The 27,439-nt window shown below is 51.6% G+C and overlaps 1 protein-coding gene across 1 annotated transcript in view; it reads left to right on the top strand.

Annotated features, from left to right (window-relative positions):
- The first annotated feature begins 1,407 nt into the window (after nucleotides 1-1,407).
- The window catches only part of PFKFB3 (6-phosphofructo-2-kinase/fructose-2,6-biphosphatase 3), a 79,841-nt gene continuing 53,809 nt past the window's right edge, over nucleotides 1,408-27,439 (top strand). Inside the window, exons 1-2 of the mRNA XM_030573191.1 lie at nucleotides 1,408-1,427; nucleotides 2,178-2,345. Coding sequence (XP_030429051.1) covers nucleotides 2,330-2,345 — 16 coding nt within the window. The 5' untranslated portion in view covers nucleotides 1,408-1,427; nucleotides 2,178-2,329. The remainder of the gene's footprint in view (nucleotides 1,428-2,177; nucleotides 2,346-27,439) is intronic.

Below are 27,439 nucleotides of genomic sequence, written 5' to 3'. Positions count from 1 at the left end.
ACAACAACAACATACTGCTTCCTAGCACCATGCTCAGTTATTGGCTCATTACTGACTTGGGCCCTGATCGTGTAATGATCACCGCCCAGGAGGACCCACCCTGGCATCTGTGCTGAGCCCCATCCACTGCAGTGCCCCACAGCAAATCAGGATTAGAATATGGAGTTCTTGGCTCCTATTATGTGTTATGTACATCAGTGGTTTTCAAACTTTTCTTTTTGGCAACCCAGTTGAAGAACATTGTTGATGCCCGTAACCCAACAGAGTTGGGGGTGAGGGGTTTGGGGTGTGGGAGGGGCTCAGGGCTGGGGCAGAAGGTTAGGGTGCAGGGGTAAGGGCTTCAGCATGTGGGAGGGGCTCTGGGCTGTGGCAAGGGGGTGGGGTGCAGGAGGGGGTCAGAGCTCTGGGCTGGGGGTGCAGGCTCTGGAGTGGGGCCAGGGATGAGGGGTTTGGGGTGCAGCAAGGGGCTCCAGGTTGGGGGGGATCAGGGCTGGGGCATGGGCTTACCTCCGGCGGGTAATGGTCAGCGGCGCAGCCGGGGTGCAGAGGCAGGCTTCCTGCCTGTCCAGGCACCGCGCACTGCACTGCACCCTGGAAGTGGCCAGCAGCAGGTCCGACTCCTAGGCGGAGGCATGCAAGTGGCTCCACGTGGCTCTTGCTCGCAGGCACCGTCCTCCCACCCCCAGATCCCGGCCAATGGGATTGTGGAGCCAGTGCTTGGGGCACAGGCAGCATGCGGAGCACGTGCCCCCTGCCCATCTAGAAGCCAGACCTGCTGGCCACTTCTGGGGTGCAGCGCAGTGTCGGAACAGCCCCTGGACTGTGTCCCCTTCCCCCAGGGCGCATCACCCAGGGCAGGTGGAGTGTCCAGGGCTCCCATAGGGACCCAGGCTGGGTGGCTCTTACTGCTGCCTGGCTCCAGCTTCTGGCCTGGCTCCAGCGGGTGGGGCCTTGGGGGGAAGAGGTCGAGGAGAAGCAGGAGGTGAGGCCCTGTGCTGAGAGGGAAGGACTAAGGCCCCCACTGGGAAGAGGCTGGTGCTGGCCTAAGGCATGTTAAAGAGTGGGCAGCAGGCACGGCCCTCTCTCCTTTAAAAGTGGGGCACATGGCTCCTGACTTCCCCAGTTCTTCAGCCCCTGGGGAGCAGGGGGCCCCACTGTCCTTTGTGCCCAGGGTAAATCAATCAACCTAAACCCACCTCTGCTGAAGCCAGGAAAATATTAAATAAGGAGAAGACTGGTTCTATCCCCTCTCTAGTGGCTCTTCCACCGCCTCCCTTCGTGCTCCCCCGCCTGTTTCATTGTAAATATCGGGGCAGCTCCAGGCCCCAGCAGGCCAAGCGCTGCTTGGGGCGGCATGCCTGGGGGGGGGGCGGCCCCCGCGCCTTGCCGCCGTGCTTGGGGCAGCGAAATCTCTAGAGCCGCCCCTGGTAAATATCGCCTGTCCCAGCGCCGCCTTGGAAACATGCCCACCCTGCACCCCCGTCCCGTGCAATTGTCCCCGGTGCTGCTGCAAGCTCAGCACCTGCCCACACCCGTCCCTGCCCTCCGGAGCTCCGCAGCCCGAGCGCCCTGGGTTTGGCCGGGAGCTGGGTGTGGGGGAATGGTGCCTGCGGGTGAGAGCCACGTGGAGCCACTTGCAAACCTCCGCCTAGGAGCTGGACCTGCTGCTGGCCGCTTCCAGGGTGCAGCGCAGTGCGCGGTGCCCGGACAGGCAGGAACCCTGTCTCTGCACCCCGGCTGCGCCCTGACCAGGAGCTGCCGGAGGTAAGCCCATGCCCCAATCCCCTGCCCCAGCCCCGAGCCCCTCCAAACACAGAGCCCCCTCCTGCACTCCAAACCCTTCATCCCCGGCCCCACCCCAGAGCTCTGACCCCCTCCTGCAGCCCAACCCCCTGCCGCAGCCCAGAGCCCCCCCCAAACCCAGAGCAACCTCCTGCACCCCAAACCCCTCAACCCCGGCCCCACCCCAGAGCCTGCACCCCCAGCCCAGAGCTCTGACCTCCTCCTGCACCCCAACCCCCTACCGCAGCCCAGAGCCGCCCCAAACCCAGCCGCGAGCTCTGCCCCCCTGGTAGCTCGGCGCTGTGCCCCTGCGTCAAGCGGGCTGCGAGGAGAGGCGGATTAAGGCTCCCAGTCCCGAAAGTGCAGCCAGCTCTTAACTTCCTCCTTTGTCACAGTTCCTGCCTCGCTCGAGAGACGCCGCTGTGCGCCGGGAATTGACCCAGCATGTCAGTTTCCTTCTGAGACAGACAGACAAGCCTCGCCTGCCGGAGGAAGCTGCGGAACCCAGGCGTCCGGCTCCAAGCGAGCCCTCCTGCCGCGGCTCATCATGCCCTTCCGGAGAGGTAAGGGCGCTGCTGCACCCCGGGGTGGGTTGGCAGGCGAGGCGTGGCTGCCCCTCTCCGGGCCTGGGGACAGCGGCTGGGCTGCAGGAGGGTTGAATGGCAAAGAGGAGGACGGTGGGTTTGGGGGTGACCCCATTCCCAGCTCAAGGCCGGGGCTGCGGGGACAGAGGGTGCCGCTGATCTGGGAGTCGGGGGCCGGTCTGCTGCTGCGCTGGGTGCCTGGTGGTTTCCGCGTTGTGCTTAGAGGGCTGTTTATTATCACTGGGGCTTTGAGAAGCTGGTTGGCTTCCTGTTTGCTTGGGTTCGGATTTGAGAGTCCTCCTTGCCCGGGGCTATGGTGCGTGTAGGTGCGGTGTGTGTTAGTCACACGCACCCCGTCGGCTAATAATAGGTACATAAACCGATCACGGGTTTAATTGGCTTGGAACAAGGACCTGGGATTTATTTTTCGGTTATTTGAAAGGCACATTTTTCACTGCATTGGTCGCCTTGATTCACATAACTGCTGTTGGAGTGTTGAAGTACTTCTCCCACTGAAATGGGTGAAGGAGTCATTTGAAAATGGTACAGGCTGGACAAAGCAATGGAAAAATACACGGTAGAGACCAGTCCTGCGTTGTTGTGGGATGGACTTTGGCCACTTAGGCTGAGAGGACCTGGCTAGTGTGTGTGTTGCTCTCTGCTGGATAGAACTGGAACTGCTCAACTATGTGTCAAAGGACCTAGACTGCTAACAGAGATTCTCTTCTAACTGCAGATGTAGGGGATTGGGCTTTTGGAGCCTGAGGAGCTGAGTTCTATTCTAGAAGCCCCAGTGAAATTGTCATAACATGGCAGCCTGGAATTCCTAGGTGGTCATGGATTTATTATAGGGTTGAATCCATCTCTCATTTCTGTGAGGTTCCACTTCAGTGATTGACTGAGGTCAGTCTTGTCCACTTGGCCCAAAGCGCCACAGGCCAGTGTGGGGTGAAAGTGCTACAGGGCAACGTACGCAGTTTACAGGGGACAAAGGCTCTTGCCAGCTGTCTAGTGAGCCACCTGCAGATAAGTGTAGGAGTGGTGAGTGCTGCAGGATAGATTCTCATCCTCCTCGAGCTGCTGCGATGCAGTGCCTTTACTTTAAGGGAAGCAGGCTGGAACTCTGGAGACCTGTGTTCAATTTCTGGCTGTGCCAGTGGCCTGCTGAGCAACCTTGGGCAAGTCACTTCACTGCCCGGTGCCTCGGTTTCCCCATCATAAAACGGGGATAATGACTACTGACTTCTTTTGCAAAGTGCTTTGAGATCTAGCAATGAAGAGGGTTATATAAAAGCTAGATATTATTGTTAGTAATTCCTTCCCATGTACACACATGTTGGTTCCGTGTGCCAGCAAGGCTCTGTGACAGCGGTGACATCCCAGCATGGTGCGTGCCTGGATGCAGAATGGGAATCCGACAGGACATCTGTGGGAAACCAAAAGGAAGAAAACCCCAGTACATTTCAAATGAACATTGTGTACTGCCCCTCTCTGAGCAGCCGCAGCGGGGCATATAACCCCACAATGGCTTCGTCTTTCCAGTTACCGGTCACCTTTTAAAAATAAGGGACCACGTTCCCCTTTCACTTAAACTGGTGTACATCAGGAGTAACATCAGTGAAGTGGGGTGAAACTGGTGTGAGAGAAGAATTGGGCTCGTGGTTTCAAGGAAGTAGGATTAGCCTGTGGCTATGAATACTGCACATGCTCATTTAAAGGATTAGTACATCAAAACACTTGTGGCATAAGCTTCTCTGAGAGGAGAAGGCTCTTTTCTGGTATTCCTGCTGGGCCAAAACAGTGTGCTGGTTAGATCGGCGTGCAGAGTTCACCCAAAACGATCTAGAGGGTTGGAGGGGTTGACTGATAAGGAAAGGTTGAGTTGAATATATAAAGTTTGATTGAGTGATAGCCCTGGGTGAAATAGTCCCTTCAAGCATGAGTAGTATCTAACCCTGCAGCATTGCTCAGAGAAGGGACTGTTTAAGGGGCATAAGTAGGAATTAAGGGATGAAATTCAGAGAGGGGAGTTTCAGACTGGATGGTGGGTGGGTGTGTGTGAGGGCGGGAGGGAGGGAGGCGGAGGGGAAGAGATGGGACTTCCTGAAAGTGAGGGCTTGTCTACATCAGAAAGTTGCAGCGCTGGTGAGGGGGTTACAGCGCTGCAACTTTGAAGGTGTACACGTCTGCAGGGCACCACCAGCGCTGCAACTCCCTGTTTGCAGCGCTGGCCGTACTCCCGTTTTGTCTCGGGTGTAGAGGATCCAGCGCTGGTGATCCAGCGCTGGTAATCCAATGTAGACAGTTACCAGCGCTTTTCTTGACCTCCGTGGAAGGAGGAAGCCTCTGGTAATCAAGCTGGTTTCCTTTCCCGGTTTGCTCTCTCGGTCCCGGAGCCACCCAGCAAACCGCAGGGAAGGAGACCTGCTTGCTCGGGGTTCCGGGACCGAGAGAGCAAACCGGGAAAGGAGACCAGCTTCGCCGCGGTTTGCTCTCGCATTCCCGGAGCCACCCAGCAAACCGCAGGGAAGGAGACCTGCTTGCTCGGGGTTCCGGGACCGAGAGAGCAAACCGCGGCGAAGCTGGTTTCCTTTCCCGGTTTGCTCTCTCGGTCCCGGAACCCCGAGCAAGCAGGTCTCCTTCCCTGCGGTTTGCTGGCTGGCTCCGGGACCGAGAGAGCAAACCGCGGCGTTCCCGGTTTGCTCTCTCGGTCCCGGAACCCCGAGCAAGCAGGTCTCCTTCCCTGCGGTTTGCTGGCTGGCTCCGGGACCGAGAGAGCAAACCGCGGCGTTCCCGGTTTGCTCTCTCGGTCCCGGAACCCCGAGCAAGCAGGTCTCCTTCCCTGCGGTTTGCTGGGTGGCTCCGGGACCGAGAGAGCAAACCGCGGCGAAGCTGGTTTCCTTTCCCGGTTTGCTCTCTCGTCCCGGAACCCCCCTTGAAGCCGCCCAACAGCGCTGCAGTGTGGCCACATCTAACACCACTTGCAGCGCTGGTTGCTGTAAGTGTGGCCACTCTGCAGCGCTGGCCCTATACAGCTGTACTAATACAGCTGTAACAACCAGCGCTGCAAAATTTTAGATGTAGACATGGCCTGAGACAGATCTATTAGAATGTAAAACAGCCTCCCAGTGAAAGCTGGGGTCACTCTCACAGCTCTGGACATTTAAAACTAGGCTGGACAATGCACCATACAATGGACTGTGTGAAACAAGCTGTTTTGGTGGGAGGACAGGCTGGATGATCTTGTAGGTTTTTTCACCCTCTAGATTCTGCGGTGAACAATATGCCAGCTCTGGCTCCAGGGGCGATGTGGTGAGGGCATGTGGGGTCATGTGCCCCCCCAGATTTGCTGTGTGGCTTGTACTGAGCATGCTCAGTAACACTGCTGAAGCCGGCTGCCCTCACTCTGCCCAGGGCTGGCTCCAGGCCCCAGCGCGCCAAGCGTGTGCTTGGGGCGGCATGCCGCGGGGGGTGCTCTGCCGGTTGCCGGGAGGGCGGCAGGCAGCTCTGGTGGACCTCCTGCAGGCATCCCTGCGGAGGGTCCGCCGGTCCCACGGCTCCGGTGGACCTCCCGCAGGTGTGCCTGCGGATGCTCCACCAGAGCTGCGGGACCAGGGACGCCTGCAGGAGGTCCACCGGAGCCATGCGACCAGCGAGCTGCAGAGCACCCCCCGCAGAGTGCCGCCGTGCTTGGGGTGGCGAAATGGCTAGAGCCGGCCCTGACTCTGCCTCCCACTATCGGCAGGCATGGGTCGTCTGAATCTTATCAAGAAAGTGGACCGGGTGAAGAACTGAACCAGCTGAGAAGCTCTCTGTAGTTCTCCTTCTCTTGTCCTGGCCGTGAGAATCCTGCCACTTTGCTGGCTCGCACACTTCCTTTAAATCCAGAGGTGATCCAGGGTGTGAAAAGGCAGCAGTGCTGGGGCCTAGGATTTAAAGTTTATGAGCCTCCATCCTATCCCTGCTGTGATCTCTTTCCTCCCCAGCCTTCTAAGCAGCTGGTCTCTTTCTCACTCCACCAGCTCCGCACAGCTGGGCTGTTTGACAGGAGTCGCATTGAACAGAGATGATGACATAGTGTGGTAAGAGTGAGACAGGGCAGGACAACTGCTGGCAAGAGAGGAGAGGCCTGAAAAACTGCAGTAAATACTGAGTCCGAACATGTGTGGGGAGGACCAGGGGAGGCCTGAGGAAAGATGATGGTAATCCCGCGGGAATGAGTAACGTGGGGAGAAGAGAACTGGTTCTGAGTGTCAGGGTGATCAGGGTGTGTGCAGGCTTGTTAATACAGAACGTGATCCCAGCCTAGGAATGTGCTTCTGTTCCTTTCTGAGACTCGGAGCAGTCTGTCCTGGTTTAGATCTTTGCGGCTGGATTGGACAGCCAATTTCAGATTTGTCTGTGTAGTGTCAGGTGAAGGACGGAATCACTTGTAACAGACATATGAGAAACACATGAGCCTGCAGGGAGCAAAGACCAATGGGGCAGAGACTGGAGGCCAGACATTCAAAAGTGCTCAGCACCCAGCGGCTCCCGTGGAGAATGATGGGGCTTGAGCACTTGTGTTAATCTGGGCTTTTCGTTCAGGTGCCTAAATGGGGACTGAACTCTATGACAATCAGGTTGCTGGGGGTGGGGGGGCGGCTTTGATCACAGAGAGGCCTCTATAAAAAGGGACCTTGGCCCAAGGATCAGCCAGTCTTGCAATCTCCTGTACTGGAACAGTGAAAGAGTACACACCTTGATTGTGTTTTACAAGAAACCTACTTCCACGCACATATTTAAGCCTGGCATGCACAGTCCTCGAGAAACCCAACCCTGTGAGGGAGAAACTGCTGCAGGTTGGTTGCGTCACTGCAGAAAAACAACCAAAACTCCTCCCAACCAACCCCTTCTTCCTCTTAGCATACGGGCAACATAAGTGTCAATCCCTGACACTCAGCATGTGCCTCAGGTGGCACATGACCAGGATTCATCACCGAATCTAGTCCACTGGTTGGATCATTAGCTTCCCTGGCCCGGGTTGGGTACTGCCGGTGAGCCGGACATGAATGCTGATCTGTGCCCTCCATCACCCTATGAGGTTGCAGAGCTTTGCCGGACTACAGTTAAAAGAAAGCATGCCACAACATTGCTGACTTTTTGTCTCTCACTTTGACGGGGTTTATTTGGACTTTTTGCAAATTTTATGTGCCAAGTCAAACTTGCGTGTCACAGCAGTGGAATATCAACACTGTCTCCTGCGGGAAGCAGGGGATTATATTCTGGTTTTGCAGGATAATGATGATCAGTGGCACAGGGCTCCATGATCTTCTCTGCAGGGTTTAGGGCCCAGTAGGAGCCTTCCTGCCTTTTTTTCTTGTTGTTGCAGAGGGAGATGGGAGGAAAGTCACAACCTCTCTCTTAAGAAGAGGGCCAGAGCTTTGTAACATGGCCTTCTAGCTGCCAGGATGTATCTCTAAGGTAGATCAACTTTTAAGAGTCAGGACATAAGCCAGCTGCTAAGTGCCCTGGGTTAGTCCGATGTTCCCCCTGTGGCCATGTTATTGCACAATCCTCCATTACGAAGGCATTAGTCACTGCAGGATGCACGTCTGCTCCGGTAAGGAAGTTCCAACAAGAGGAAGATGGTGATACCTGAAAGCTTGGAGCAGAGCAATAAGCCCTTTCTTCCTTCAGTGACAGGGCAGGGAAGCTGGCTCCAGTATCCTCCCCTGGCAGCAGAGTGCCTGCCCAGCCTTTTTAGACATGGGTTTTCTGGCAAGATGTCGATGTAGTTTTCAGCATGGGTGCAGAGAGCTGCCTGTGGGCAGGAGATATAGACCAGCCAGAGGTCTTACCCCAGGTTTCCTTTTGCCATCAGAGAAAAATACTGGCATCCAATAAGATGCGTACAAATCTAATGTCATTTCCCCTTTCCCCCACCAGACACCCCCCCTCCCCAGACAGTAGTGAGGTTCAAGTTGGCTGTTTTGTAGCAGGTGTGTAGCAGGTGTGTCCCTCCCTCCTCCTCCCCACACCCCAGCCTGTCTGTCTATGGTGGTGATACGTGTCCATGCTTATGTGCCATATCCCTATAAGATCAGATATACCTACAGCACCCACAGATCTGGCATCATGAAAATCTGGAGGTTTTTGAGGCAGCTCTGGAAGCGTCTGAAATGTCCTCCTTCCACCCATGTCTGAGTATGAGCCTTGGGTCATAACCGGGATTACGCTTCCCTTCTCTGCTTCTGGCATCGAGCAGAAGGGGTATTGGGTGAGCCATTGCGAGGGATCCTGTTGGCTGCATTCTTTTTAAGAGCCCTAGTCAATTCCCATTGTGGTCAATGGAAACTCTCCTGTTGAACTGAGTAGGAGTTGGATCAGGTCCTACAGGAGGGAAACCTGTACCAGTCAAAGTTTGGAACGTGAGCTGACCAGTCTTTGTTTAATCCTGAGCTGATGGTATCAAATTTGCAAATGAACTAAAGTTCAGCAGTTTCTCTTTGAAGTCTGGTCCTGAAGTTTTTTGCTGCAGTATGGCTACCTTTAAATTTGCTATTGTGTGTCCAGGGAGGTTGAAGTGTTCTCCTACAGGTTTTTGTATATTGCCATTCCTAATATCTGACTTGTGTCCATTTATCCTTTTACGTCGGGATCGTCCAGCTCGGCTGATGTGCACCATTTCCATGGGATGGAAAGACCTGAACAGCTGAAAACAAAATACAGGCAAACAAAACCAGAGAGTAGTGAGTGGGGATAGAATGTAGCCAAGATCCTAAGGCTGTTTCCCCCCTCTGTTCAGGCATTACATTAGCTGTGCTCGCCACCATAGTATCTGAGCCCCTAATTACTCATTTAAGCTGATCTAAGGTTTGTCCATCACTTGAAGTGTTTTAAGACTGGCTGAGTGTCTAACAGAGAACTTATGGGCTTGATGCAGGAGTCCCTGAGGAGGTTTTTCTGTGCAGAAGGTCACACTAGATGATTGTAATGATCCCTTCCAGCCTCGAAGACTAGGGTTATTCCCCTTGCAGTTTAAACTGGAGAAGTTATTTTTAGCCCCTCTCCTGCGTAATGAGGCAGGTGCAAAACCGATGCTGTGTTTTCACTGCTGAGATGGCTCCTTTTTAGTGCTGGACAAGGTGGTGCCTTTAGCTACTGCTCAAGCATGTAGGGGTCTATCTCATCCAATGAAAGATGCCAAATGCTTGTACATTTTCTGGGATGCCCACAAATCAGTGCATGCTGTGCTACACCGAACAACCACTGTATGTCATCGCAGTTCCACACAGGGAGCCAAGCAGGCTTATACCAAGCGGCAAAGTGTGTTTCCTTAGGAAGACAAATGGAATGGTTTCAATTTCTGTAGCACTTCTTTACTGTCTAGTGGCTAAAGCACAGGGCAGGGAATCAGGAGGGCTGGCTCTGCTAGTGAGTTGATGTGTATCCTCGGATAAGTCACTTACATTGGTATTTTCAGGAGCCTAAAGAAGCCGGGTATCCAACTCCCATAAGGCCATTGAAAGTCCCAGACTCGTTTTTTCCATATCAAAGGCAGTGATAATATCTACCTTCTGGGATTTAATTTAATTTAAGGATTGATTCATTGATTTGCAAATCATTTTGAGATCTTTGCACGGAAGGTGATCTTTGCATGGAAGGTGCTCGGGTACTACAGTGCTGTACAGAAGAGAAAATCCTGAATAGAGGCACACAGAACTATTCGAGCTCAACAAAATGAGCCGATAAGCCACTTTGCCACCCAAAATGTCCCTGGCTCCCTCCCTCCACTCTGCCTCAGGTGCTGCTGCTTTGCTACCAGAGGGTTACGCTCGGGGAAGCATCGCCCAAAAGCTGCCTGTGTATTAACAAAAAGCTGCTTCTGCTAAATTGGACCAAACCTTTGTTCTCTGAGAGGTTCTCCCATTCCCTGCCCCCCACAGCTACCCTCCCCAAATGTCTAGGGAATAGTGCGTAATCTTCGAGGGGTGATTTCTGGGGTGTTTCAGGCCCCGATTTGTAGGTGTTTGTGGGGAAGGGCAGGAAGATAGATTTGCCTTTACAACAATGCTCCGTGTGCTAGAACATCTTGTCCTGTTGGAGCCGAATGCTCGTTAACCCAAATTCTGCTCTCCGAAATGCACGTGTACCCCGGCTGCGGGAGTGTGGGGGATGCTGTGGGTAAGCGTGAAGCAGCGTGGCCAATGGGGCTGGAACGTGAGACGCCCCAGACACCTAGTGATTTGGAGCCCTCTGATTGGCTGCCCACCCCCTTTGCCCACCTCCTGGGGCAGAACAACCAATCAGAGCTGCCGCTGGCAGAGCGGGCTCCCGCTCACCCTATGGCAACTTTGAAGCCGTCCTCACAGGAGGGGAGCAGGGCGCTAAAGAGCCCACCAGAGCAGGGTGGCTCTGGCCCCTTGTCCCCCCTCCTGTGAGCAATGGGGGGGGACAGGACAGTGCCTCTGCTTCCCCCCCTCCCCCGAAGGGTGGGGGGAGGGGTGAAGAGACTCTGGAGCTGCCCCCCAGCCTGGAGGCAGGGAGGGGGCCCCACTGCAGCCCCCCCAGACCTGGAGAGTGGGGTGAAGAGCCCCAGGAGGAGCAGAGGTGAGACTATGGGGGATGAATTGTGAGGGTGGGGGCTGAGAGGGGGCAAAACCAGCTGGCGGGATTTGCACTTGTGGGGGCAGAATTAATAGCTGGGGAGGGGAGGGATGGATGTTGGGGCGAGAGCTCCTGCAGCGGGCGCCAATATCCCCTTGCTCCATACAAGTGGGCGGGTGGGCGGCATCCACGTGGTGATAGGCCCAAATCAACTGCCAGACCAAAGAAACACATTATTGGCTTCGTAAACAATAATAATAATAATAATCTCAAGATTTTGGGGGCCTGACTCATGGCTTTTGATCTCTTCATAGAGTCCAAGGTCAGAAGGAACCATTGTGGTCATCGAGTCTCACCTCCTGTGTAACACGGGCCAGAGAACTGCCCCAAATTTCCTAGAGCAGGTTTTTGTAGGAAAACATCCTGTCTTGATCCAGCGTGTCGAGGTTGGCAATGCTCATGAAGAGACAGGGCCAGGCCAGTGCAACACTCAGGTCCTTCCTCTATCTACGCTGTCCTCTCTCATCAAGCCGAGTACTCTCCAAGTTCTTAGACAGAATTGCGCTACAGCATCCCTGTTGGGAAACTGTGTATTGCAACAGGGTGATGAAATCTGAGGGTAGAATTTGCCCTTCTTTAGATCTTCACTACTACAATCAGGAGCGGTGCCAGGGTTTTTGGCACCCTTGGCAGGGGTCCTTCCACGCTCCCGGTCATTGGCTGCAATTCTGTGGCGGATGGGTCCTTCCGCACTCCCAGTCTTTGAGGCACTTCGGCGGTGGGTCCCGCAGCGAGTGAAGGACCCGCTGCAGAATTGCCGCCGAAGATCCGGAGCGCGGAAGGACCCCCTGCCGCCGAATTGCCGCCGAGGGTGGCAAAATGCCGCCCCCTCCCAATCCTGGTGTCCTAAATGGAAGTGCCAACCCTGAATACAATGGCCAGATATGTCTTGGCTATAATCCAGTTTGATGTTTTGTTTGGTTGTAAAGCACCACAGGACATGACCCTGTGTAGATTCCTATGCCATTGTGTTAAATATCTGGATCATCTTTTGCTTTGGATGTCAGGTTTTAATAATATTTTGCATTTTCCATCGAGGGAGCTCAAAGGGGTGTACGAAAGCTAATGAATTAAGCTCCTAACACCCCTGTGAGGTCAGTGTCTTAGAGATGGGGAAACTGAGTCCCATAAGGGCAAGATCCTAGGATGTGATCGTGCCATGAGTGGGATGGGTGGTGACTGCTGAGCATCTCACAGGATACAGGAAACCTGTGGTAAAGCCAGACATGGATCCCAGCTCTCCTAAGCACCTCAGCATCATCTTGCCTTCAGTAAATACGTACCCTGAAAGATTATCTGCCGAACTCAGTGCTCACAGGCTGGAAAGTCCTCCCACCCCGATTGTGCCACTTACTTCCTTGCAGCTGTTTGTTTGGTGACAGGTAGCAAGTAACACCCTGCCTACCCTCACCCCTTTCAGGGGAGGCCTTATTTTTCCCAGTGTGGAAGCATGACTAAGTGGGCAGCCCAGGGAGGAGGATTGCATTCCCTCTCATCCACCGCCTTCTCCCCCGAGTCTTCCTTGGGAAGGTCTGCACACACACAGCCCTCTGCAGCCCCCTTCTGTGAGAGTGCTGCTATGGGGTTAAGTCTGCGTCAGACCAGCTCTGGAGAAGGGGCAGAGCACCAGTTATTCAAGGCCTGATCTCAATGTGCTGAGTGCTGCTAACTTCCATAGGCTGCCTGCCTTGCTGTAGTAAGAGGGGGCTCAGTCTACGCTGGTTACATTCATCAGTGCCTTGAGCTATGAGATGTTAAGGAGACATGGGGAAGGAGCTGGAAAACTCAGGGTCTTGGTAGCACAACACTGGTCCTTTAGATCGCTTGTCCAGAGGCAGTACCATGCCGTGGCTGTTAGCAGGCCCTTGCAGATTGTCGTGTAGTGCTACTATGTTCCATCACAGACGTGGCTGCATTTCAGTAACTGCTGAAGCGATAGCTGTGTGTATATGTACCCCAAGAAGGTCGTTGGGAAGACACCATGAGCGAAAGGGACACCATCAAATGGAAAGCAAGTCCATTTTAAAAAAAAAAGAGAGAATTAAAAGTAGCAGTCACCCTTTATATCAAGGGTGGTTATAAAGGGTAAATGAATTATTAGGATGTTTTAATATAGACTCTTACAGAGCAATGGGTTGCTTCTATCCGTCTTCTATAGCACCTTCCATAACCATGTATAACACACATAATATTTCTAACTATTAATTAACCACTTAGAAGCTATTTGCAAATTAACCTTTAATGTAAAGTGTGGCCAAAGCAGTTTTATGTCCCATGCCTGCCCCTGCCCCCCCTACCCTCTGCCGAACTTTATGGACCATTAAAATCTTATGTTTCTTAGCTGTGCCTTGTGCTGTCTTGGAATCTGGTTATCACTGAAGGGAGAGGTGAGCTGAGCATTTACAAGACATGCTTGTTTTTCCCTAGCCTGGCCCCTGTGGGGGAGTCTTGTGCAGTTGTCAGCAGCCTGTCTGAAAGAGTCCCCCAATAAACGTGAAGAGCTGAAAAGCGTGCTACAGCTCAGTAACTACTATCCCCAAGGTAGCTTTACTCTAGCTAGCTCTGGTAAGGAGCAGTGATGGGAGCAGCGTGGGCTAGCCCTGTGAGTAACTATCCCAGGTTCTGGGCGAGTTTGTACAGCTCGTGCTGAAGCGCATGCTGTCATGGCTTCGCAAGGCGAAAGCAAGCTGAGGGATGGCTACCCGAGCTGCAGATACCCTGTGATTACAGGGTAGACGGCAGCTTTGTGGCTTGATAGCTGGATGGTGATTTACTTGCATGAATTCATTTGGAAGATGGATCTGTTGAAATATCTGTTTTTAAACTTATATTAAACTACACCGCAGGTCCAGAGATAAGAGGCTTCTCCCTTAGCATTTGCTGCTGCTGCAGAGAGGGGGCTGGAAATCCGGCACGAGTCCCTAAAGGCAGATGGTTGTCATGTAAACATTCGGGTTCTGATTCATCCTCGCCTCGTGAGCAGATATGCAGCCAGCCTGTAAAGGAGCCTCACAAAGCTCTTCACCTGCAGCATGCCTCCGGAGGTGGATTAGCAGAAAAGAAAAGGAGCACATGATTTTAGAGGGAGTATGGGGGGAAGATTTCAAAGACAGCAGCTGTCAGTGCTTGATTATGTCGCTGGTGCCCCTCCTGTATCACATTCAGGTGACGCACGCTCCCTTTGCATTCAGATCCCTCTTCACGCCTTGGAGGTGCTCAAACCGGCCACATTTTGCTCCCTCGTTTGGGGTTTATTTGGGGGTTCTATGGAAGGACTTTGCAGCTGGGCTTCCTTGAGATATTTGGGGTAAAACTCTGGCCTGCCTGGCCTAGGTGAGCTACAGGAAGAAGGTGACTCAGGGAGCTGCTTCCTCCTCATCCCACCAAAGCAGGAAGAAGGCTGGAGAGTCTGGGGGATCCCCTGGAGTGCTAGGATTCAGGCCCAGCAGCACTCTGCCCTCCCAAAGGAGAGAGGCCAGACCTCAGCTGCTGTTGGCAGCAGTCACTAGGGGGCAGCACAGACTGGAAGAGTGGTGATGAGGAGTGCTTTGAGACAGGGCCTCCCTTGAGCCAGCCTGCTGTGTGGGTCAAGCACCTTTCCTGGGCTGGTCCTGCTCTGCTGGCTTCCCCCTCCCAACCCCAGCATGCCTCACAGGAGGGAGGTCAGAAAGCCTCTGGTTTAATCTCGCTCATTTAAACGATGCCATCTCGAAAGCCCTGAGCTTGAGCCACCCCACTGGATCTCAGTCACTGACGCCTCTCAGAATAGTTTGTTGCCTTGTCTAATCCCATGCTAGCCTCACTGAGTGTGCTGTCTGCCATGGGACACCTGCGGTGGTTTAAGTAGAAAGGCAGTGTGGTGTAGTGGGTAGAGCACTGGATTGGAACCCAGAGACCCTGGATTCTGTTCATGGCTGTGCCATGGAACCTTAGGCATGTCCCTTCACCTCTCCGGGCCTCACTAGCTCCTCTCACCCTTTGGTTGTTTGCCTTGTCTGTCTAGACTGTAAGCTTGCCAGGCCAGGACTGTCACTAACAATGTGTGTGTGTACAGCCTCTAGCACAGGGGTGGGCAAACTTTTTGGCCTGAGGACCACATTGGAGTTCCAAAACTGTATGGAGGGCCAGGTAGGGAAGGCTGTGCCTCCCCAAACAGCCTGGCCCTCACCTCCTATCTATCCCCCCACTTCCTGCCCCCCTGAGAACCCCTGACCCATCCACCCCACCTATTCCTTGTCCTCTGAATGCCCCCTCCGGGACCCACTGCCCCCGTGGGACACCACCCCCATCCAATCCACCTCCCCTGCTAAAGCCCCTTTCTGAATCCGTCCCTGCGAACATGAGTGGAGGACTCAGGAGGAGCAGGGGCAGCCACGTAGCCAGAGAGAAGCAGCAGTTTCCTCTTCAAAGGGCCGCTTCTCTCTGACTGGCTCCGTGGCTGCCTGCTGCTTCTCCTGAATCCTCCACCCACATTCACAGCGTTCCTGCCACCCGCACCTCCTGCCTGCTCCCCTGAGGCTGCGGGTGAGCCTCCCTCACTGCCCTCCCCACCCTTGAGGGGGTGCGCTGGTGCTGAGCTGCCCAAGTGCCTGGCCCTGGGGCTCCCTGTTGTTGGGGGGGCCCGTGCCAGGGCACCCTGTGTTCATTGGTAAATCCGCCCGGCCCAGCTGGAGCCAGCCACACTAGTTACAGAATCTGGGCGTCTCAATTCTTTGTGCTACAAACACTGGGAACATCTGCAGGGTTCTACCTGCTGCTTCATCATAGCCGTCTTTGTTTTTCCAGCAAAGCTATTGAATGTAAAATTCAGGACAGGCCAAGATGCGTAGAGGACATGTTTGATTCTGAGCAGATAGTTATTTACAGGGATGTCATATCCTGGGGTCGGCAACCTTTCAGAAGTGGTGTGCCGAGTCTTCATTTATTCACTCTGATTTAAGGTTTTTTGTGCCAGTAATACATTTTAATGTTTTTAGAGGGTCTCTTTCTATAAGTCTATAATATATAAAAAAACTATTTTTGTATGTAAAGTAAATAAGGTTTTTCAAATGTTTAAGAAGCTTCATTTAAAATTAAATTAAAATGCAGAGCCCCCAGACCAGTGGCCAGGACCTGAGCAGTGTGAGTGCCACTGAAAATCAGCTCGTGTGCTGCCTTTGGCATGTGTGCCATAGGTTGCCTACCTGTCATATCCCATTCAGCACCCTTAAGAGGTGTGATTTGAATGGTTTGAGGCCTCAGTTAGCTTATTCATTTATGAAATGAGTGTCCTGTGGTCAGAATATACAGGAAAGATGGTGACTGTGTAATCTACATAGACAGACAGTACAGCTCTATTTTAGCTATCTATGGTATTTCTATCCCTATGGCATCTGTCTGACATGCACCAGTGACCAGACTGTGGGCTTATCACAAAACAGTGAGTAGTTTTTGGTCCCTCTCTCCTCCCACCTTTCCTTCCGCCGCACCCCCCCCTCCCCAGGAGTGCTAGGCACTCAGTCTAGCAGATCAGCATTGGTAGATTTCATAGATGGTATGTTTGAGTTGCTAAGTCCCTGGACGGTAATTTTAAATATGTAATAGTACTTTGCATTTTTCATCTTTAAATTTTTTACAAACATTAGTTCAATTAGTCTTACAAATCCCCTGTGAGGAAGGGAAGGATTATTAGCCTGAGTTTACAGATGAAGGAAACATGAGGCACAGAGAGTTTAAGTAACTTGCCCAAGGCCTCAGAAGTCAGTAACATCCTGGATCAGGACTCGGGAATTCCTGGCTCCCACCCCCCTATTCTAACCACTAGCCCACAGTTACTAAATTCTGCTGCCTTTTTTTCTCTGTCTATCCTGTTATGTTCAGTGTGTGCAATCTGATAGGTCTGGCATCAGTATTTCAGTAATTGCTGGCACTGAAGAGATGGCTCTTAACTGTTGAGCTGGTTTTTTTTTCAGTGTTGCTGAGTTTAAGGTGGATCATGAAGATGCAAATGCTGTTCTGGCCTTCCCAGCACTGCTCACTTGGGAGCAATAAACTTCTTCTCCTTTCTGACCCTGAAGCGTTTTTTTAATTATCTTCTTTTCTCACTTTCCTTTGTTTTTTCCCATGATAATTTAGATGTGAAACCCTAGACTCTGAAACTTCTGTTTATGCGCAGATGGGGCAGCACAGATAAACTCCCCCCCACTACTTCCTGCAGCCCAACAATTGGGGCCCATTGTCCTTGGTCCATTCCATCCTAAACTTCTCTGAGACTGCCAAGAAGGGGGCCGAGGTGGTATGTTTCTGTGGCAGAGATGGATGGATGTCTCTCCCTTTGGAGCGGCATTGGGGCCTCCTTTAGTGATTGTCTCCCTCTAGTGGTGGTCTCCCTTTCTCCCTTCACCACATCTTTGAGTTCTTTTCCTCCTCCTTTCTTTCGTCACCCTCTTGACTTCTTTAGATTTCTTCTTTCTCTGGGCAGTTCATGTCCATTCCCTCTCCCTCTCTTGGCTTCCTTTCTTTTGTGTCCCTCTGTGGATTTACCACTCTTCTCCTGAATCTCCAGCAGCTGCTTCTGAAGCCAGTGGGTGGAAACGTAGCCTAGCAGTTCCTACCAATGGATGTGCCAGACCCACAGTCCAGTGTCTCTGACAGTGGCCAACCCCGGCTGCTTCAGAGGAAAGTGCAAGCAGATATGGGATAATCTGCCCTCCATGAAGGTCTCATCCTAATCTCTAACAGAGTTTGGTTTAAACCCAAAAGCATGAGGTTTTCTCTCCCTCTTTTTGTTAGCAATAGCTATTGTAACGCCGGATATTCTAGCTATCCATGTAAACATCCAATCCCTCTTTTCACCTTCACAATTGTACTTGTTTTCTGCAGCTTCTCCCTCCCTGCTACCGTCAGCAACAAGTGCTGCTGGCTGTTGCTCTGTTTATTTCCGGCTGCTGCTGTTGGTGGCTCTTGCTGGCTGGGTTTCCTGCTGCTGACAGGAATGGAGTGAGCCACTGATGGATGGGATCGCTCTGTCACGCCTCTGATCCAGGCTTCCCGCAGACCCACACACATTCCAGACCTGGTGAATGCACTCCCATGTGCAGACAGGGCACAAACAGGGGGATTTGATACTGCATGTCAAAGCGTCGCTGTCCCGTCATACTCACTTTACCTTGCTGATTGCTGTCCTTTTGTAGCAGATGTACAGTACCTCTGCACATGCCGTCCAGGTCGGCTCCGGAGTCCCCTCCTTGCCTTACTTCAGCTGGGAAGTGGGAGCCAGTTGGAAGATGCTGTTGTTCAGTGTGGCTGCTGAGTGTCTTAACCTGGCAGAAAATAACCACACAGGTGGCGTGGAAATTCACAGCAGCCTTGACAGGGAGAAACCAGCTACTCACACAATGGCTGCTTCCCCAGTGTTGGCTGAGGGGGTGGGTGAATTGCCTGCAGGGGGTGCCAGTTAACTTCAGTCCCTTGGTTTTCCAGCACCACTTGGTCCCTCCTCTCCCAGATAACTCCATGAGGCTCCAGCCTGGCACTCTTCCTTCTGCTCACGGCTACTGGGAAGCTCCATCTTGCTCCCCAGCTTCAACATCTCCCATTGCTTTGTCTCACCTCCCCTCACCATGAGGCCCCTGCTGCCTGATTCCCCATAGCAGGTCTGTCACACTGCACAACGAAGTTCCCGGTTGCCTGCCTGAGTCAGGGAGCAGGGCTGCTTTCTGGGCATCATCTTCTTTGCACCATGTGTTGCACTGACTGGCCAGGTAGTGGTGATGCCATGTGTGCTGAACAGGGCTGCCCAGAGGGGAGGGGGGGCAAGTGGGGCAATTTGCCCCGGGCCCCGCAGGGGCCCCGTGAGCCGCTCTGGGTTTTCGCAGCACTTTGGCAGTGGGTGCCGTCCAGGGAGTACAAACGCCGCCAGCGAGGGGGGGGGGTAAGCCGCAATCGGCAGCACTTAGGCTGTTCAAATGCCAAGTCTTCAGTTTTTGTGTGTGGTGTTTTGCTTTTCAGAGGCCTTTGTGGTTGATTTGGGGAGAAGCGCTGTTAACGCTCTCCCACCCTCATTGCAGAGGCCGTGCTGACTCTTTCACAGGGAGAGCTTTCCTTCGGGGTGATAGTGGAACTGGTGAAAACAAGCAAATGGAATCCAAGCATTTTAAGCAGTTTGACTCCAAATCTCCTCCCCCTCACTGAATGCTGTTTCACTTCCATGGCATATGTCAGGGATTGGCAACCTTTGGCACGCAGCCCGTCAGGGGAATCTGCTGGCGGGCCAGGACGGTTTGTTTACCTGCCGCGTCCACAAGTTCTGCCGATCACAGCTCCCACTGGCCATGGTTCGCCACCCCAGGCTAATGGGGGCTGCGGGAAGTGGCACAGGCCAAGGGATGTGCTGGCTGCCCTTCCCGCAATCCCCATTGGCCTGGGACGGCGAACTGTGGCCGGTGGGAGCCGCGATCGGCTGAACCTGAGGACATGGCAGGTAAACAAACCAGCCTGCCCCACCAGGGGTTTTCCCTGGCAAGCCATGTCCCAAAGGTTGCTGATCCCTAGCATATGTAGTTTCCTCATTCCGCCGCTCTTACATGGGATCCTTCTGGAGATGGGCAACTCTGAATTGCTAGGGTATGTCTCCACTGCACTGTGAACCTGGGCTCAGACTCAGGTTTGAGCCCCCAAACCCCTTCTGTCCACACAGAAATCAGTCTGACTCGGGCCAGGAAACCCTCTGGACTCAGGCCTGCGGACCCTACTGGGAGGGTGGGTGAGATCCCAGGTCATGCTTAGATCTGGTCCAAGTGCTGTCACTTTGCAGTGTGGACACAGGCCATGCCGCAGACCTGTGTCAGAAGGTCTGCTTACTGCAGTATGGATGTTAGCACAGTTCTGAGGGCCAGGTCCAGCAATTGTAAACCTGGGTTTTACAATGCAGTGTAGATGACCAAGCCTGGGCTTGGAAATGCCTGAGACCACAAGCCCAGGTCCCACAGACCCATCTTTACAATGCAGTGGAGACATACCGCTAATGTCAAGACAAGAGGGAAGAAAAAACACTTTCTTGTTTGTGTGGGATGCGAAGTGTACAGACCAAACACCGTTCTGAAGTCCCTACAGCGCCTCAGCCACGTGGAGAGCCCAGACCTGGGGCTTGCAGTCCCGTGCCCAAACCACAACCCCATACGGCCTGTCCCATTACTAATGAATACTGCAACGCAGAGCTTCAAAAATCAAATCTCTGATAGAAACCAGGACCAGGTATGTTCTGCTCAGGTGATCTCTGATCCTTGGCATATGCCAGGCCTTTTAAAGGTGAGCGTGGGGCAGGCTCCCTGGATACAGGGCCCTATCTGGGCTGCAGCATGCCCTGGAGGCAGCACTGAAAGGGTTAAGAGGTTCCTATATTCCACTGGAATGGCCATTCAGCAGCTGAAATGTGAAACCCACCCTTTAGTCAACACTTTCCCCAGTGCCTCCCCACACTCTGGGTAGCTTGTTGTAAACTTGTTTATCAAACTGGAACCAGAGTGAGCCCTTAATAGGGGATTTTTGCAGCAGCGAGGCAGGTGAAAGCCTGACAGTTCTGGGAAAGTTCTGCTTGGCGCCTGGCAGGACCCTGCATCTGTATCCTGAGAAACACAATCGTTGGAGTATGTAGGTAAACAGCCAGGGCTGTTTGAGGAGCTCTCCTCCCCCTCGGCCATGTGAGCACTCCAGCCACAGCACTGGCTGTGCATGCCCTCTTCACATGTGCAACACTGGAGGAAGTGCTGTTGGGCTCTCATCTCCCTCCCACCCCTAGCTCTGTTAATAGCTGTTCTCCTCCCTGGACATGTGAAAGGGGCATGAACAGTTACTGTTGCTGCTTCCCTGCCTCTTCTGCTTGAAAACTGATTTCCAAGAAACCTTGGGAACAGCTGAGGATGGTAAACAAGAGGAGAATGAACTCCCTGGTGCATTAATGTTTTGCTGAGCGCTTGAGGGAGAAAACAGAAATATATTTTTCAAGTCTTGACCCTGAGCTCATCAGGGCTTTACTTCTGTCTGACGCCGGGGTAAGGCCTGATTAGTTCAGTTGGTGCAAACTCTGGCTTGCCATTTTCTGTGCTTCGAGGAAGGTTTGCCAAGGGGTTAGAGCACTAACTTGCAACTCAGGAGAGCTGGGTTTAATTTCCTTCTCCGTCACAGACTTTCTGTGCGGCCTTTGACAAATCACTTAGCTTATATGGGCCCCGGTTGCCCATCTGGGCAATGGAGATAACAGCATTGCATTGCCTTTCAGGGGTGTTGTGAGGACAAATCAGTTGAAGATGGTGAGACAGATACTAGGGTCATAGGGGGCCATATAAGTACAGTATCTAAAATAAACTGTCAGCATGGGTATAGCTGCAGCAATGGCTGACTGCTGATTGCTGAATTGGAGCTATTGCTGGGTATAGACAAAACCTTGGAGAGTAAAGAGTACATCAGCCCTGGTGTTTTCGTGCTGATCCTGCATAGCTGAGGCTGCTGTGGCTGCCTAACTTCCTGTATCTTGTATAAGCAGAAGTTATAACTAATAGTTTTAATCGCTTGGTTGCTAGTTTGAATCCAGCCCTGGTGCTGGTAGTGACAGACAGTCATTCTGTATCACAGAGGCTTATGTGAAATGAGTTGCCTGTCAGTCCAGTTCCTCGGACAAAGCATGACACTAGTTGGCAGCCTTGTCAAAAGAGTCAAGGACTTGTTTGGGCTGTGGAGGCTGATTATCCTCTCCCCTCTGGAGATGCTCCCACTGGGGCAGGGGTCAGACATGCATCAGGAGGGGACAGTATGGGGGAAGCTGGCTCTGTTGCTGCCGGGCGGGTCTAATTCTGGAGATGAGTCGAGGATGTCAGGTCAGCACTTTGCACAGCGCAAAATTCATTTTAGAAAAGACTGCCATACCATCAGAGGTAAAGTGTTCCTTAAAGGTGCCCCTCCTTTCACTCTTGGGTTTGATGCTAGTGAAAATCTTCCATGATCTTGGCTGTGCTTTAGAGGATGCAGCAGAGAGATTTTTGATTCTTACAACTACTCCTGTTTACTCAGTGCTCCTTAGCACAAGTGTTCGATCTATTGAAATGGAATCTGTTTCAGTCACATGATTCCCTGAATCCTAGGCACATGCTGATTTGTTGTTGCAGGGTCCTCGTGAGTGCTGGTTTGCTGGACAATGCTATGAGGCACCCCCCACACTCCCCAAGACACCAACATCTCCCTCCCCACAGAGCCCAGCCGTGGGGCAGACACCAGAACCCCCCTCCCCACAGACCCCAGCCACAGGGCAGCCCCCGCCCAGACACCAGCCCCCCCCCCAGCCTTTACTCCCTCCAACTTTTTTACTGTCCCATCAGGGGACATGGTGTGGTGTGGCTCTGCCCGTCTTCACCCTTTGCCAGAGCTGTATCTCCCAGGCCCTGTCCCATCTCCGGGAGAATGAGGATCAAAGAGTGTGCAGCCTCCAGCCCTGCCAGGCTGGGCACCCTGCTCACTGCAAGCTGGGCTCTGCAGAGTCCAACTACCCTTACTGATAGCCAGAAATTCTGCAAGGGAAACAGGGAATTCTGCAAAATTCTGCATTGCGCAGTGGCGCAGAATTCCCCCAGGAGTTGCACACGAGCCTTTATAATGTGTGAGTCCTGGCAAATGAGAGCACGGGCTCTGCTAGCCTTACTCCATTTCTTTTGCAAAGGCCGTGGCATGTATGCACCATGTGTGTGACTCAGATGCATGTATGACACCCTCTGCAAAAGTCCCAGCTACACCATTTGTGAGCTTCTCCTTCTCACATGTGAAGACAAAGGTCCTTGCTGAGTTCAGCTTTCACACGGGGCAGGGGAAGAGAATGGGGTCTGGCTGTAGTCATTAAGTTCAATGACCCCACCCTGGGCTGTATTGCTAGTGGCATGACGCGAACCCATGTTCCAGGAGTCTGCTCCCAGAGTCCTGGCGGCAAGAGCAAGGGGAAAGCTGCCATCTCTACCCTGCCACCCAAACTCTGGGCATGGGCCCTCGGGGGTAATATTGGAACAGTGGTGTTGGGATGACATCACAGTGCCACATCTGCTGAAGCTGAATTCATAGAACATCCAATGTGGCTCAGGTATCAATCTGAACAACAGCCTCCACCCTGCCATGTAGAGTGCAGCTCTGCATAGAAAGTCTGAGCTCAGGCAAAATCCCAGCTATATGTTAGCGGGAAATGCTCCATGCTTTGCTCTGGAAAATCTCTATGGCATAAAGGGCTGAGATTGTCCAAGGTGCCTAAAGCAGATAAGCAGCAAATCCCCATTGGCTCTCAGTGAAAGTTAAATGCCCAACTCCCGTCCCTTAGGTGCCTTGGAAAATCTTTGCCCAAGAACTGATCATCACACTGATCAAGCTAAGGAATGTCCTGCCCTGGGTCTGACCCTGGGAATTGTTTATTAGGGAATTGCCAGCAGACACTGAATGGGACACTGTGTAAGGATCTTCAGATCTCCTGTTGACTCAGACTGTTCTGTAACAGTTGTTTTGAGTCAGCAAGCGTTCTGGGCAAATCGTAGGACTCTGAAATGTGAAACAGTTGCTCTTGCGGTGGCATTCATGGGAGCAAAGCCATGAGACCAAAACTAGTAAACTGCAACGGTGACATCAGCTTTCATGGAAATGAAGGTGCAGACTGTGCTGTACCCTCTGAAATCTAAGGTTTTGTTTTGAGGGATGGGGAAGAGAAACTTTCAGCCTTCCTGGGTGCAATCAGTATATCAATGCATGATATAGCAATGCAAGTGCTTTGGAAGATAGGATTAAAATTCAAAATGAACTTGAGAAATGGTCTGAAGTAAATAGGGTGAAATTCAATAAGGACGAATGCAAAGTACACCACTTAGGAAGGACCAATCAGTTGCACACATACAAAATGGGAAATGACTGCCTAGGAAGAAGTGCTGTGGAAAGGGATCTGGGGAGGTCATAGTGGATCACAAGCTAAATATGAGGCAACAGTGTAACGCTATTGCAAGAAAAACGAACATCATTCTGAGAGGTATTAGCAGGAGTGTTGTAAGCAAGACCCGAGAAGTAATTCTTTCATTCTACTCCGCACTGATTAGGCCTCAGCTGGAGTATTGTGTCCAGTTCTGGGTGCCACATTTCAGGAAAGATGTGGACAAATTGGAGAGAGTCTCCAGAGAACAGCAATAAAAATGTTTAAAGTTCTAGAAAACATGACCTCTGAGAGGAGACTGAAAAAACTGGGTTTGTTTAGCCTGGAGAAGAGAAGACCGAGAGGGGACATGATAACAGTTTTCAAGTACATAAAATGTTGTTACAAGGAGAAGGAAAAATTGCTTTTCTTAACCTCTGAGGCTAGGACAAGAAGCAGTGGGCTTAAACTGCAGCAAGGGCGGTTTAGGTTGGACATTAGGAAAAACTTCCTAACCATCAGAGTGGTTAAGCACTGGAATAAATTGCCTTGGGAGGTGGTGGAATCTTCATCATGGGGACTTTTTAAGAGCAGGTTGGACAAACACCTGTCAGGGATGGTCTAGATAATACTTAGTCCTGCCTTGAATGCAGGGGACTGGACTAGATGACCACTCGAGGTCCCTTCCAGTTCTATGAGTTACCTGGTCAGTTTTATAGTCAGCAAGACTGGAACCACAGCAATAAAAATGGTGTACATTTTCCCAGTCCATCTTAACAGGATATCAGTAAATATTGTAATGAACTGAGCAGCATGTGGATGCACCACTGCCATATATGTTATGGAATCCGCTCTGCTCAATTACATGTTATAGACCTGATACAGCTAATCTTCTAAAAAGGACGTGTCTTTAGCTCAAGTGTCAGGGGTCTTTGCTTTTGAAGGAAGGGAACGGGAGTTCTATCCCCTCTATTGCTCTGAAATGCCACGTAATATATTGTGCAGCGTACTGACAACAACTGAAGTTTCAAAGTAGGATACTCAAGGTTCTGACTCACTGTTACATAATAAACCCCAGAACATAGTAGGTAAACATCCAAATGAATTTTTTCCCAAATAGCTATTAAGTATGTCATTACAGGATGGGCAATGTAAATGCTTTTGGAAAAAAAAATTAACAATAAGCACTAAATATTGTTTATCTTGTCTCATAATTTCAGAGAAATTTCCTGTTAATGTTAATTAGGGTGGGTTGGAAAATGTGAAAAGTGGAAATAAAATTGTATGAATATTTTTGTACAGTTTTCTCCTTATTTTCCAGCCAGCTCTCCCTTTAGTGAATGGAGTAAATTCATTACATAGACTCATAGGTCAGAAGGGACCAATATGATCATCTAGTCTGACCTCCTGCACAAGGCAGGCCACAGAACCCTACCCACAAATTAAAAACAGCTGGTTCAGTTGGAGTTTCAATGGGATTACTTTAAATCCTTGCCCTACAGTAAGGAAAATTCAAGCAGCCACTGGTGTGGGAAACAGACTTCATAGCTATGTTAACATCCAATGGCATCTAGATTCAATCCCATCTCCACTTCTAAGAGAAGTTGATTGGGATCTCAATTGCGTGAGAGATACTGGCATACGGAGCTTTTCATCTCTATTTTATTAATCCATCTAGCCCTAGCCAGTAGTATCCGAAAGTCATTGCCACCTGGTAAGGAGAGTGGGAGTATGATCAAGTGGTTCTGACATTTTAATCTTGGATTTTATGCCCAGCTCTGACATTCACTTGCACTGTGGACTTGGGCAGGCTGGTTCACTTATCTGTACAGGGGCAGCATAAATTCCTTTAAAATGGGGGGGGCACAGGTGGGTGAACTGTGGCCCTGCCCCCTGTTCCACTCCTTCTCCCTGAGGCCCTGCCCTTTCCCTAAGGTCCCGCTCCTGTACCACCTCATCCCCCAAACCTCTTCCCCCTGTTCGCTCCTCTCCACCCCTCCCCCCCCATCATTGGCCTTTGTGGCCGATAAAAAGTGTGTGTGCATGTGTGTGGAGGGTGGGGGCCTGGCCTCATACCTGCCCATCTGAAAAAAGGGAATAGTAACTCTAAGCTGTTGTGAGGTGTAATTAATGAATGTTACCTGCCTGGAGAACATGGCATGAGACAGGGGCCCTTGGGTAGACTAGGAAGGTTCAGGGCTGTTAGGAATCCTTGTAAAACCAGCTTTCTGTCTCAGTCCAGTTCCCGGTGAACACAGCTTACAAAAGAGAGGCCAAGGATTGAATTGGACAGTGGAAATGGACTTCCCTTTCATGTATGGAAGTGGCGCCTCCAGGTCAGGGCTGAGGCACATTGGACTGGGGTGGGGGAAGCCAACCCTGCTGCTGCCTGGGTTGTACCTGTTCTGGGGGGTAGACTCAGGAGTTCAGGCTCTGGCATTGTGAATGTGGTACCAGTGCTTTTCCTCTGTGAATACAAGGGGCTGGGGAGTAACTGGTTGCCAGGAGATCAGCGAGCACCTACTTTGTTTTGAAATGCAAATGGTGAGAAATGATTTACTTTGCCTCCCTAAATGCGCCAGCATTTTGTAAAATGGAATGGCACAGGATGGCTAGAGCCAATTCAGAGACACAAGGTGCTGTGTGTGATCTCTGATTATTTGGACTTGTGTTCCCCTCTGTTATTTCTAGCAGATGTCACCGTTACAGAGTTAGGGACTATTGTTTGGAGAGAGTCAGTTCAGTTTAGACTGAACCAGACTTCAAACAGAAGTGATGTGCTCTAGGCAGGAAGCACCGGGTGAGATCTTTGGCTTGCATTATGCAAGTCAGAACAGTTGATCAAAACAGTCCCTTCTGGCCTTAAAGTCTGGGAATAAAGAGTTTAGTCTGATCCTTCAGAATGATAGGAATTCTCAGTTCATAGGTATATTGTAGAATTACACACTGTCCTAAAGTCCCATCAGCATAGCAGCTTTGTAATCCCTAGCACTTACGTAGTGCTTTGTATTTCAAAGCCTTGTGCAAACACTGATTTTAACTGAGTGATTCCATTAGCTAAGTATTACACCCATTTTATGAGTAGGGAAACTGAGGCACACATCTGCTTTGCCAGTGTGTTGCACCCTCGGGTGTAAATCTCACCATTCCAGTTCAATGGAAAATCAGGCCCAGAGAGTTTAAGTAACTTGCCCGAGGTTATGCATACACAGCCAGAGGTGATGCTGGATTTAGAACTCGGGAGTTCCTGGTTTCTAGACTTAAAATTGGTTCGAGGTACTGTGCTGCCTAAAAGCCCAGCATCACCCATCAATAATAATAACAAACCACTTTTTCTTGTTTGCTTCCTTGCTTAAACCAGCTGCTTGCAAGGAAACTTTAAACCACAGTTAATTTTACTAAAATATCTATTTCCTTTTGCATCTTCGTTGATTATTGAAGTGGTTTTAGTCTAAAGAGAAGCTCTTGCCTCTGTAACTTTGCTACTCTATGAAGCCCCCAAGCTATGTTCATGTAGGAG

This window comes from Gopherus evgoodei, chromosome 1, assembly GCF_007399415.2.
Source record: "Gopherus evgoodei ecotype Sinaloan lineage chromosome 1, rGopEvg1_v1.p, whole genome shotgun sequence".
In the NCBI taxonomy this organism is placed as follows: Eukaryota; Metazoa; Chordata; order Testudines; family Testudinidae; genus Gopherus; species Gopherus evgoodei.
The sequence above is the reverse complement of the archived record's forward strand: the minus strand, read 5'-3'. Positions and strand labels throughout refer to the sequence as shown.